At 33.3% G+C, this 12178-nt stretch overlaps 4 protein-coding genes across 12 annotated transcripts in view; 2 read left to right on the top strand and 2 right to left on the bottom strand.

Annotated features, from left to right (window-relative positions):
* Positions 1-13: 13 nt before the first annotated feature.
* LOC107273028 (pyrroline-5-carboxylate reductase) lies at positions 14-2287 on the bottom strand. Of its 4 annotated transcripts, none has more exons than XM_025090352.1 (7): positions 2269-2287; positions 1191-1299; positions 876-1129; positions 720-801; positions 508-644; positions 213-424; positions 14-143 (listed from the first exon to the last, which is right to left on the bottom strand). In XM_025090352.1, the coding sequence occupies exons 2-7, from the start codon at positions 1276-1278 to the stop codon at positions 86-88; spliced, it is 831 nt and encodes a 276-aa protein (XP_024946120.1). In that variant the 5' UTR covers positions 1279-1299; positions 2269-2287; the 3' UTR covers positions 14-85. The 4 variants fall into 4 exon arrangements, with proteins under 4 accessions (XP_024946120.1, XP_015606301.1, XP_024946119.1 ...); XM_015750815.2 differs by lacking the exon at positions 2269-2287 and adding an exon at positions 1648-1763; XM_025090351.1 differs by lacking the exon at positions 2269-2287 and adding an exon at positions 1435-1453.
* Positions 2005-6034, top strand: LOC107273030. 6 transcript variants are annotated; one of them, XM_025090354.1, is made up of 8 exons: positions 2005-2235; positions 2350-2436; positions 2835-2886; positions 2968-3023; positions 3104-3137; positions 3271-3377; positions 3447-3559; positions 3631-6034. In XM_025090354.1, exons 2-8 carry the CDS (start codon positions 2381-2383, stop codon positions 3891-3893), a joined length of 681 nt encoding a protein of 226 aa, XP_024946122.1. In that variant the 5' UTR covers positions 2005-2235; positions 2350-2380; the 3' UTR covers positions 3894-6034. The 6 variants fall into 6 exon arrangements, with proteins under 6 accessions (XP_024946122.1, XP_024946121.1, XP_024946126.1 ...); XM_025090353.1 differs by having other exon boundaries at positions 2005-2277; XM_025090358.1 differs by having other exon boundaries at positions 2005-2436; positions 3631-3794; positions 3965-6034.
* Positions 6035-6983: 949 nt separating this feature from the next.
* LOC107273029 (ubiquitin-conjugating enzyme E2 J1) lies at positions 6984-9646 on the bottom strand. Its single transcript, XM_015750817.2, has 5 exons — positions 9206-9646; positions 8811-9016; positions 8296-8486; positions 8098-8215; positions 6984-8018 (listed from the first exon to the last, which is right to left on the bottom strand). Exons 1-5 carry the CDS (start codon positions 9240-9242, stop codon positions 7770-7772), a joined length of 801 nt encoding a protein of 266 aa, XP_015606303.1. The 5' UTR covers positions 9243-9646; the 3' UTR covers positions 6984-7769.
* A 1120-nt stretch (positions 9647-10766) lies between these two features.
* LOC107273001 overlaps positions 10767-12178 on the top strand; it is an 8596-nt gene continuing 7184 nt past the window's right edge. Inside the window, exon 1 of the mRNA XM_015750761.2 lies at positions 10767-11329. Within this exon, the coding sequence (XP_015606247.1) occupies positions 11254-11329 (76 nt within the window). The 5' untranslated portion in view covers positions 10767-11253. The remainder of the gene's footprint in view (positions 11330-12178) is intronic.

The raw sequence follows: 12178 nt of genomic DNA, 5'->3' as shown, positions 1-12178 counted from the left end.
TTAGTTCTACAAATTTAGTTTGGAATAGGACAATGATTTATTTTCAATATTTTGATACATATTCTACCGTTATTCTACTGTGTACTTAATTCATTTCATGAGATCTTTTTACTGCTGCTTCCACTGCATTCATTAGTGAACCTCTGTCAATTAAAGGGGGGTCATTTTAGTTATGAGGACGCAGTTTATTAGTATGCATTTTTCTCGATTACCTAATTGATCCACGCTCCAGTTCGTGAACTCCAGTTATTGTCGTACCAGCAGGGGAACAAACTTCGTCTTTCAATTGACCTGGGTGACGGCCTGTTTCTAGAACCATTTTTCCAGCACCTACTAATACTTGTGCTGCAAATTTGGTTGCCATTGGACGCGGTACACCCATTCTTACAGCGCCATCAGCTAATCCTTCTATCATCAAATATGCCTGTAAGATATTTAACTTGTTTGGTCAGGATCAGTGATATCTTGGCAATGGAAGACATTGGAAGGATATTACAATGGACTCACATAAGCAGGGCCAGACCCTGATAGACCACCAACAGCATTCATAAGAAATTCTGGTACAGATTGGGTCATGCCAATATATGAGAATAGTGCATTCACCAAAGCTTCATCAAGCTGCGTTATATTCTTAGAACAATATACTATAAATTTTTTCATGATGTAATAGAAATAAATACAATGTAGAGTACTTATATTAAAAAATGTTTTTCCTTTACCTGTAATACCTTCGCCAACCATCATTGGTGTATTTGGCATTGATCTAACGACTCTAGGCTTTTCAACAATGTTACTAAGTTTCTGAAAATTCATTATTCATATTCTTCATTTCATAAAATGCATTAAATTCACTTATTTTGATGTTATATACTTACAGACATAAGAATATCTAAAGTAACCCCAACCAGTACAGATATATATAACTTGCTTGGAACTATTGTAGTAAGAGTATCTTTGATACCTGTCAAAGCATCATCCAACATGTGAGGTTTTATTGACAGAAATATGATATCACAATTCTCTACGACTTCACCATTCCTCAATGTTGCATGTACACCCAAATCATTCCAAAATGAAAAACTTCTATCTGTTTTAGCTGATACCCATACATTATCAGGTTTGAGAATACCTAGAGTTTAATAATTATTAATTAAGGCTGTTTAATTGTATAATGATTGTAAACAAATTACCTTTCTTTAGTAAACCAGCACCTATGGCGCTTGCCATATTTCCACCTCCAATAAAACCGATAGAAGTTTGCTGTAACTTTTGCTTCATATCGATGAATTAGTATTATATCTAAAAAGGATAAATAAGTTATTTTATAATTACACACTGTGAAGCAAAAACGATTCACTCAGAACAAGCACTGCTTATGTAAATTGTTACACATAACAATAAGTTGAGAAAGAAAGATAATATTACGGTCCATACTGGGATTATTTAAGATAAAGATATCATATCTCAAGCTAATATAATGCTTGGTTGCACCTTAATCTCTATTAGACACTTTATGTAACCCCCGTAAATTATGTTGACATGAACATTATTGAAAATGATTGTCTAAAAAAACGTGCTGGCTTAAGAAAAATACAAAATAAAATAATCTTTCATAATAAAAATTGTGCTCTGAACACCATTAATTACCAGATCCACTGTAGAAATTCAATTGTTTCTTTACTTGCAGTATTCAACAGTATTCAATCACTAATACATTTCACAGATAATATTTCTGAATGTTATGAGCGGAAAACATCTGCTTTCTGCAAAATAATAGAACTCTGGTTTATCGACAAACTCGCAGGCATTTAACTTTAAGAAATAATAAGTTTTCATATTCACCCACGTTAAATATAATCGAAGAATCTAAATTATATTCTTGAACAGAATGCTTAACAAATATGTATCAAATTATAATGTAATAAAACTAATTTATTATTCATTTCATTCCTTGAACCTGCCATTGCTTATTATCTTATTAATATTTTGTATGTACATACATAATTGTTAACTTGGGCTAGGATGTATAACACATGATAACACACAAATAAACCGTCAAAAGGTTTATTTCTCCCGAATTTTGACAGAAAGAAAATAAGCGCGCGTTATCTTTGAATTTACAACAATAAGCTGACGGTGGTTTGCTGAAGTGCAACAATGGAATTATTAGGAAGCAGCGTGCGCCACCGCGACTCGCCGTGATTGGAAAATGTTCAGATCAGGATCGAGAAGACGGTGATGAATTGCGGCTAATTTTTGCGTGCTCACAATGTTGGGGTGCGGTCACAAGTCATCCCTTGTGTTTCACGTGAAATTCAAGAAGGGCGAATAAAGTTTCCGATCATTTAGATGACGGTGCGACGCCGTAGGACGTCAGGTCATGGGGGCCTGCCTCGGCCGCTGCTTTGCCAATGTCACCGACCTCACGCCCTTCAGGTTAGATTAATTACATCAACATTATATTCACCGATGTTCTAATCCTCTCTTTACTTTGGTATTAAATTTTTCATTATAGTAAAATCCTAACTCTTTGAAGTCATGCGAAGGCTTTGGTACCACCAAAAGTAATTTTGCATTGAGAAAACTACAGTCTTAACAAAAGAGTATATAATTTGATATCTTGACAATTGATTCAATTTTGTCCTTGGATTAGATTTTGAAATTGGAACAGATGCAGGAGTTAGCTCATCGATATATAACTTATTACCCATTCCTAGAACTTGCATATTTTATGATATACTAAAAAATTTTAATAATAGAAAAGATCGTAGAGTTGTTAGTAACTTAATAGTTTTTATGCAAAAACTATTTCTTTCCTTTCGTTCTGATTTAAGGTCCTACCACAGACATTCTGGTATGTCTTTCCAAGAGGATGAAACTGTTGAAGTGGGTAGTTTTCTGTGATAATCACATCAGGTATTCTTATCAGTAATATTAATTCTTACCCTTCTTTATTTATACTTACAGTTCAGTCAGTTTATGGATCAGGATAATGATGTAAACCAATCCACAGGAACCAAAAGGTAACTTACAATATTATTAATGGAGCATAATGTCAATCTGTGTTTACTAACTAACTTTTTTTGACATGCTCACTGGACAGCCTACTATCGTTTCTTTCTCTGAAACGATTCAAGGTAAACTTACATACTAACGAGTTAAAAATGATCTAAAAAGAGATCCCAGTAAAAAATATAATTAATAACAATAGAAAAACATTATCTACATTTCTATCTTATTCATTAATTCATCATTCTCAAATTTGTACAGAAGAGGAATGGGGCTCCTGTGGCTTTGGAGTTAGCAGAGGATGGAGGTTGGCCAAGGGTTTCCAAAAAATATGCAAGACTATCCTCAAAAAATAATGCTTCATCAAGGTAATATGATTATTGATAATGAACAACCACTAATTTAATCCCTCATTATAGCCCAAGTAATATTTTCAGTTCTGGTTTGGATACTCCTCTTCAGACTCTTGATGCAAGGAACCTAATGAAACACCAAGGATGCATTTCGTCAACTCCTGGTTCTTCCTTAGATCTCGAATGGGAACATGAAGGTAAATTTCTTTTATGGATCATAATTTCATATTTTTTAAATCATCAATACTAAGACTTCAATCACTCTCAGGAATGCCATTACCTGTGACGGATGATGACAGAGCAGAAAGTACTGATGCTTCATTGACTCAGCCTTCAGCAAATAATAGTCAACCATCTAGTTTAACAGCATCACCTTGGTCAAGAGTGTCAACCCCAAATAGTTTAGAATGGGATCCTGTCGAAGCAGATATGGTATGTGTGGACGTAGAGACTGAGCAATTATTAACGGAAATAGAAAGATTAACGGATAGAGCGTTAAAGGAAACGGGTGAATGGACTAGTACCAGCTGATATAATACTAAAATGGAAAAAAAAACTAACTATGTTTATCAGGGGCTGTTTGTATTTTTGTATACTACTAGAAGGTGCTCGAAGTGCGATGACTTCTCTTCGTTATAAGAAATATGATCGTCATTGTTGATAATGATCGCGCATTTGACTGGACTTCGTTTGAGACCAAAGAACTTAACAGAGACTAAATATTCATATAATTAATTTATCACATCGAATTGAAGGAAACGACAGTGATATCACGAATTACATTGAGCCAGCTGTTATTGAATAAAATAAATAACACAAGAATACAAATTAGTAAGTGGTAAATATTGCATTGAATCAATATTAAATATCAATTACCCGACGGGATCTGAGAATAGTATCATTACCTCACCGAGTATTAATATATAAAAAGTTTTAATGTACTTTTCGAACTGTATTTTTTTTATTTTAAATGTGCCACAATTCTTTTCAGGAATTGAGACTATTGAAATGATGAAAATAACAAATATATATTAATAATATCTTATTGGCATCTACTGAAAATACCACTTGTACTATTAGTTTCATAGTGAGCCACAGAATTAATCGAAGAGTTGAAAAATCCATTCAAATGACAGAATAGCCACTGCGTAACAGCGACAATTTATGAGAAAATATTCAGAGTAGCAATGATAAGATTATTACTGATTATTAGGTTAGTGTACAGAGACATTTTCCAATAAGAATGGACTGTTGTATCATAGTTAGATAGCTGGTATGTAAATTCTATTAAAAAATTGCAAGGAGTGGATGATTGCTATTACCAAATAGGTTGCCTTATGATATAAAAAATAGAGAAAGCGAGAGAATGTTATTATCTATTCTATTTTATGGTTATTGCACTGCTTAAAATGTACATTTCGTTGCGCACTTGTACAAAGGGATATTTAGGTATACTTTCTTGTAGAGATAGATTTGGATTTTTAGCCTAATTATAAGCAGTTGATACAGCTGTATAAATAATAACGTTAAAAACATCACTAATAACAGTAACTATTATATAAGAATAGTATAAATAATACAATAAGTAAAATGTTTAGAGTATATGAGATAAAATATGAGAAGCTTTGACTCTGTATCAGCTGTTACAAGGGGGGTATCAATGAATTTCCAATAATCATCTAAAAAACCATGACAAGGTAAAGTATAGATTCTTGCAAAACGCTTCGAGTCCCATTAATCTCAGCTACTCAGTCAATTATTTGTAATGTATTTCATGAAGAAGCAGCTAATAAACAAAAAGGGATTAATAACGTTTACGATTGAAATATTTATAACTTCACAATTTGTTATCGCGTAGCAAGGAGTTTTGTGTTTTCCTGCTGTTCGTGATTTTTTTTCCATTGTGTATCATGAGGACATTGATTAATTACGCTGTTATCGATTCAAAATGACTGGGACCAACGGTGACGCACGCAGTCATGCGCTGAATTGAAATATCGAATTTCATTTGTTAAATTATTGTGTAACATTGTACAATTCAAAGTGACGAGGCGCACATATTTTATTTTTATTCGACCTCCTGCATAAGTCATGAACGAATGAATATTTCTTTTTTACAATATATTTATAGAAGGAATTACAAATTTTACCACTCTTGGCTTCTAAAACACGATTGAATGTGCCTAGAAGTTTATAGTACAGGGAATAATTACGTATGCTTCTTGTACAAATATGTATAGAATAATGTTTTGAGCTTTAAGCGTGCTAAAATTTGTATCTGGGTTAGACAAGTTCTCGACAATTCATGGGCCATTTGTGCTGGACACATAGCAGAGTTAGAAAAAAAAAGAATTCAGCGTTATATCGAATTTATATAGGGCGATGAAGTCTTTGAAAGATTAGTAAATGTAGCCTAAAAACTATAAGAAAGTTTTGTGACAACTGTCAGCGTATATACTAATAAGGACTTATCTATATCGCATCGAATTTTTGCGTCAAGTGATAAAATAGTGCAAATTAGCATTCCATTAGTCTCCACCTAGATGGCCCGAGGATTAATCGTAGATATCATATCAAGTTTCTAGTCAGATATTAAAGTAATCCGCTAATGACGTGACGATGCACGTGAGAATAATGAAAAGTTAAATCATTTTTGGGGTATTGTAATGATTATTAATGTAAGAGCCCAGTGGGTTTATATGCTTGATTCAATAAACCAATTACTTTATGATAATCCATTGTAATTTTCTCAATTTTATAATGTCTTTTCTTTCCTTTTTAATTTACAATACACCCTTCTCAAGTAGTATAAATTTTATTAAACATGATCTCGCTGTAATTTTTAACAAACTTAACATAAAATTACATGTATCATGGTCCAAGCGGTAAAGAAATAATTAGCCAGTATATTCTGTCTTGAATAGTCGCACTGACTCATTCATAATTGTTTATCACAATACGTGATGCATATGCACGCGAACGCAAATATATTAGTTTCAATATTTTAAATAACTTTAATAGACACTACTATTGTATAGCAGCCAAAATATGGAAATAAAAACTGCATAGTTGCGATTACGGGTATAATGTATCTATTATTGTATATATATATGCAATTATGAACAATTGTTAAAAGAATTGAAAACCTATGCCTTCGTTTTTACTAATATTTTTATATTAATTACTTCGAATTAATTTTTGCCTACTTATGTACACTTAATTACATACAATATTACTTATGTCTTGTAGTACATGAATATTGATTATTACACAAGTGGAAACTTAGGGCAAAGTGAAAGCACTTTCGATTAAGAACTGTTTGAAAAAAAATGCAAATTTTTAGAAATCATAGGTGACATTTTGTTTTGGCAGTGAGCATTTAATTTAACAAGTGGAAGGGTGGTTCAACAAATTGTTCTTCAAGTTCTTTTGTTATCCGTAACAGAAAATCACAAACGAAACTTCTAATGTAGAGAAATGATAAATGCTTCAAAAATTACATTGATCAAGTTTTGATGTTCACGTGTAATATCTGTATAGATGAATTTTCAATAAAATTTTAATCATTATTTTGTATATAGTATATGAACGGTCTGTGTAATATACTGGGTACAAAAGATATAAGCCTCCAAGTAGAAATTTGTATATTTTTTGTATACATTTAAAAGACGTTTCTTATAGAGATTATAAATCTTGTTGAACTGCCCCATGTAGCAAAAATGACAGATAAGCGGAAAACAATAAAGCTGATAGGCTGCTAGGAAATTAATTGATTACTGAGTGTCCGTAACACTATAATCTGATGATACATTTAACTTACGTAAACTGACAAATGCAAAATAATCAACCAAATGATGTTATCAACAAAAAATTGCAAGTGAATTACAGTCTAATAAATGCAACTTAGTATTTATTTTAGTATTATTCAAAGGATATACGAATATATAGTATACGTTGAAAGGAACGTCAATGGTATTTTAATACAGGGTTTTTTGAAAAGAACTGAAGACTAGTAAAGATATATCCAATTTCAGAAGATCGAAAATACTGTGAAACATCGAATGGTTCAAGGAACAAATATATATACTATATATATTGTTATCAAATCATTAGGAATCAGTGCTTCTGAAACATTTATAGTAATATGCAATAATCGAACGAATATTCGCTTTAGATACAAAAGTACTACACTTGCACAGATTGTTATCTTTATCCGTATACGTGTAATTATGCATAACGATAATTATCTCATAGAACAAGTTTGTTTTAAGTATAAATTCGTGGGCCTACTCTAAACTTAAAAATGCTATACATTAAACGTGTATAAAATTTGCTTTGTAGTTGATAACGTACTTACAGCTGCAACGTTACTCTTACGTTACTTTCGTGCACGCTAGTGACGAAAATTTAAACGAGAAACAGTCGTCGTAGAACAAGTAGAATAATTCCCGAGAGAAGCGAAGCGATAAGGATGGTCCAAAATAGGTCATTTGACGAGGACATCGTTTCGACCTGCGGATTAACGATCACCTCTAATTGTTCTTGAGTTTGATTATTTGCAGCCAGCACTTGGACTCCACGTTGTCGCAAGCCATTCTCAGTAATATTTTCAGTGTTAGATGCAAAAGAGTTTTCAGTAGATGATACTTCCTCTGCCTGCAGAGAAAAAGAAGGCTTTATAAATTACGTATCCACAAATTGTATTATTAATTCATTTGGATTAGTAAGATCGTACTTTTAAAGCAATAGTATCTAGCATGTGCTGTTCTTCCTCTGTAATAGGTTTCTTAGCTGCATCTTTCGAAAGTAGCTCTGCTATTTTACCACAACTGTCACATTGCCATTTTAGTGATCTGAAAATAGAATTTATTTTATAATGTAATTCTGAATGAGAAAGCTCAAGGATATTGTACATTTATAATTGCACTGATACCTTTTAGCAAGCTGCTGTCTTTCTTCGGTACTGTAATCCAACGATCCAATTGTACCATTTCCTGGTGTAGGCATAAATGCAATTAATGCTAATAAAGCAGTTCTAATACTCCACGACGGTTGCCAGGTCTCGGGATGATGACCAGAAATACTCAGACATATTTTTTTGTTGATCTCAAAACGTCCATTTGGCTAAAAATATATTTGTCTCTCTATATTCTAAGGAGTTTTATGTATTCTGCATAAAAATATAATGAGTTAATTTGCAAAATACAAAAAATAAGTTTCTTTATATTTTCTCGATCAAAATAATAATCAACTGCAATATTAGTTTTCATATTGCAGAGCATAAAACAATTACGTAATATATCTTATCTACTAAAATTTTGGACCATACATTTGCCATCAAATATAAAATTGATTAATCTTGCAAAATCATGTTAAGAAAGTGTCATCAAAAAAGTTTTGGTATCGTTAAAAAAAAGAGAAACACAGAGTATATGTTATTCAGCTCACAGTCAATAATATTATATTGGGTGGCTTCATAGGATATTCTGGTGGCAACAAAATTCTCCCATGATAAATACCACCCTCAAAATCAGTGGATGGTGGTCCATGCACAGTAAAATGCCATTCAAATAGATTATCTTCTAGCGGATAGGCACAATATTCTTCGGTTGCCTCATGCAACTCCTGTGCCTCTCGCATCAGTCTCTTCACAGCTGGAAACAATATTGTACAGGAGTCCAAGTAAAACATTACTGAAATCTTTTACATTCATTTTAATAAACTCAAACTACAAAGTGGAAACAATAAAGAATAATACAAAACAACAACATAAACCTTGTACTATGCCAGCCAATAAAATTATACAGAGATGACATAAAATCAGAATTTTTTGATAGACTTACCAGGACTCTTAGCATTATATTTTCCTTCAAATGACATTTTCTAAGATTTACAGGAACAATTGGCACGTATAAAAAAGAATATACAGAAGTCAGCTGACTAAATTTCAATATGTCAAATAATCGACGTGATCCAATCACATTTAACCACACTCAACGTATACTGTTCACATAACAAGCGTCATTTTTTGTCCAATAGTATATCTGCCGAGAAGAATCGGCTTTGCCGAATAATATTTATTAACACTGCATTCTGTACGTTATTCAAACATATTACAGAACAAAATGCAATCCGCCCTAATTAGATAGATTGGGATGCGTTCACTCACTGAGATCAAAGTAAAACCATAGAACTGATTTCATATAGTATAAAATCAACTATATAATAACAGAGATGAGTGGGGAGATGCACAATGCTCCGGTTTTAGGCGATACCAAAAGCATGGCGCTAAATCGTAGCGGCGAGTCCGGGAGTAGGATTTCGTGATCATCGCCTCTGTCGATGTTACAGATTTCGCGTAGCCGCGCAGGTCATGATCATCGTTCCAGCCGATATTGCAGTCAGCGAAAATGAATGGATTGCTCGGTGGTGGGGAAAAAGTTGTCGCCCCTCACAAACCGTTCTTGACAAACAGGCGGGGCAGCAAGGTCTTCCGTCCAACCGAACCCTAAACGTTTGTATGGACGTAATGCGCAAACAAATGTGTATATTCAAATAAATTTCAAAGTTATAAAAAATGCATAGGAATATTGGTTTTCACTCTTTACCTCTTATCATGCCGAAAATGAACATTAAACAATGAATGGCGAAATTCGGCGAAAACAATGCTGCCACCAGTCGTAGCAACTATTAATTTATTATCCTAGAGAAATGGATAAACTACTTCACACGTAACACCATACCCAGTAAATTGAATAGTCTCTTTATCTTCAGTTACTTTTTTACGTTTTTTTAAATTCATAAATCAATTTATAAATCATACAGTCTGATTTAGATTAGCTTAAAACCTGCTGTTTGTCACAACTAGCATAATCCACACGACCCAGCCAAGTATGTTAGATAAAGTATAAGAAGTGAGGAGAACGGAAGTCAACATCATTCGTATAGCGAACTGAGGGATATATCTGTTATTTGTAATTAATTTCATTCTTCCTTCCAACATTAACTTTGACCAATACTTTCCTTGAGCTTTATCATACGAACTTTTGTTTTGTCTTCATAATATTAATTTCCATGTTCGTCATTGAGCATTTATTCGATTCCACTCACTTGGCGATCTTTTCTACAGATACACGATCTTATCATAGAAGCAATTTAGGCCTAGATAGATAGACTTTTGAAGGTGTGGAAATTAAATTGAACTTCATCCCCTACCCTATACCCATTTATTATCACTTCCATAAAACGTTCTAACCCACCTTTGTGATATCGCTCGTACAATTTATATTACAATCTGACCCCGAATACCAGATAAATATAAAATCCAAAATCAATAGCAAAGTACTTGAAACCAATTTCACTGTTTCATAAAACATGAAGAAAACACTTGAGGGTAGTAATATTAATTAAACAAGCTCATAAGTTTAATAGGAATTAAAATGTTTTTACATTAAACAAATAAAAATCGATAAATTAATGCAAATCCAATTGTATCATGTATCAAGGAAAACCGGGACGTCTAGTTAGGTCGTCACCCTAATTCGCATCCGTAACGGCAGTCCGGCGTCAGAGGGGTGAAAGGACAGGGTTGTTGGCGCATGGAAAAGCCAAAGGACACCGCGTCGCTCTGCGGCATCGGCGAATCCGACGCCTCAGAAGCATCCGCGATCTAGAACCGAGCAGCACGTCGACACTCAGGACACAACAGTCTGATTATAGACTGACAGAAAGACAGAAGGAATAACTTAACCTCGAGGAAGACGTTCCATGGAACTGAAGAAAGAAATTCGGAAGTGACTGATTACTCAGTGAGGAGAATATTTCTAGTAAATACAACGAGGTGATTTAATCTTTGGCTGTTTTTGAGACACATGATCCGGTGATCCTTAGGATGACGACTACTAATACTTCATTTATCGTGTCGGTCGTCGCACTACTTTTGGTTATCATTACTACCGTTCAACATGGTGAGTCTTAAGAGAAAAGAATATACAAACAATTAGATCAATATAATCGGATAGTAGTAAATTAGAATAGATATCTTTTAAATAATCGATCTCAAAATAAATCCATCTAGTCTTACAGTTATTTCTTTATGTCTGTGCAAAAAGTTTAAACGTAGTATAATTAAAGTTTGACCTCTTTACTAGACTTACTAGAACATAAGAAACAACTTTTCTCTGCCGTTTTTTCACGTGCACTTATAATTTTCTACAAGGACATATACGTGGTTTAAGGTCCTAGTAAACTATTCTCCTGACGTTAACGATTAGTTAACTTTCCTCTGTAATCAAATCAATCAAGTAGGTTACCGTACATTACTAAGAATACATAGAGCTTGATTAACGATGTTTTACATTATTCAAGAAAAGTTATGGATCGATCAAGTGTAATTGAGTATTTTTCAGTTAAATATTGCGAAATCGGAATACATTCAAATGAAGTAAAAGAGTCCAATGGATTATGGCATTCCGGTTGTTTCTAGGAGAAGTCCTAGAACATCAGCACTTGTAAAACTTCTTGCATCCAGGCGTGCGCTCAATTTCTTAATTGAATCCAATTAAGATGGCGGATGCGAAACGTAAATCATACATAGCGTATACCAATTTTCAGTAATGATCGATCCGTCTGATGGTATCAATCTAAATTGATCGTACAAAATTTAGCACAAAAAAATAATAGAAGTTATTAACTATCTTTATCCCATAATCTTCAGCAATTTCAAACATCCTAACAATATAAGCCTTTCGCGTGCACAGTTGTATCTTGTACGAAGTTATCATAGAAGGTAATTCTTTCATCCCCCCCCCCCCCCA

This window comes from Cephus cinctus, unplaced genomic scaffold (assembly GCF_000341935.2).
Source record: "Cephus cinctus unplaced genomic scaffold, Ccin1 Ccin1_scaffold1343, whole genome shotgun sequence".
NCBI classification, from domain to species: domain Eukaryota; kingdom Metazoa; phylum Arthropoda; class Insecta; order Hymenoptera; family Cephidae; genus Cephus; species Cephus cinctus.
This window is presented reverse-complemented; position numbering and strand designations above follow the sequence as displayed.

Bases quoted from the DNA above. Each gene is read 5' to 3' on its own strand.
- LOC107273028 (XM_025090352.1), bottom strand. From the start codon at position 1,278: ATGAAGCAAAAGTTACAGCAAACTTCTATCGGTTTTATTGGAGGTGGA. The intron at 425-507 runs GTGAGTCCATTG...AATATCTTACAG, and splicing joins CAGGGTCTGGCCCTGCTTAT to GCATATTTGATGATAGAAGG. The intron at 144-212 runs GTAATCGAGAAA...TTTAATTGACAG, and splicing joins CTGGAGCGTGGATCAATTAG to AGGTTCACTAATGAATGCAG.
- LOC107273030 (XM_025090354.1), top strand. From the start codon at position 2,381: ATGGGGGCCTGCCTCGGCCGCTGCTTTGCCAATGTCACCGACCTCACG. The intron at 2,887-2,967 runs GTGGGTAGTTTT...TTATACTTACAG, and splicing joins AAGAGGATGAAACTGTTGAA to TTCAGTCAGTTTATGGATCA. The intron at 3,024-3,103 runs GTAACTTACAAT...CTCACTGGACAG, and splicing joins CAATCCACAGGAACCAAAAG to CCTACTATCGTTTCTTTCTC.
- LOC107273029 (XM_015750817.2), bottom strand. From the start codon at position 9,242: ATGTCATTTGAAGGAAAATATAATGCTAAGAGTCCTG. The intron at 8,487-8,810 runs GTGAGCTGAATA...ATATATTTTTAG, and splicing joins CCAATATAATATTATTGACT to CCAAATGGACGTTTTGAGAT. The intron at 8,216-8,295 runs GTATCAGTGCAA...TTCTATTTTCAG, and splicing joins AGACAGCAGCTTGCTAAAAG to ATCACTAAAATGGCAATGTG.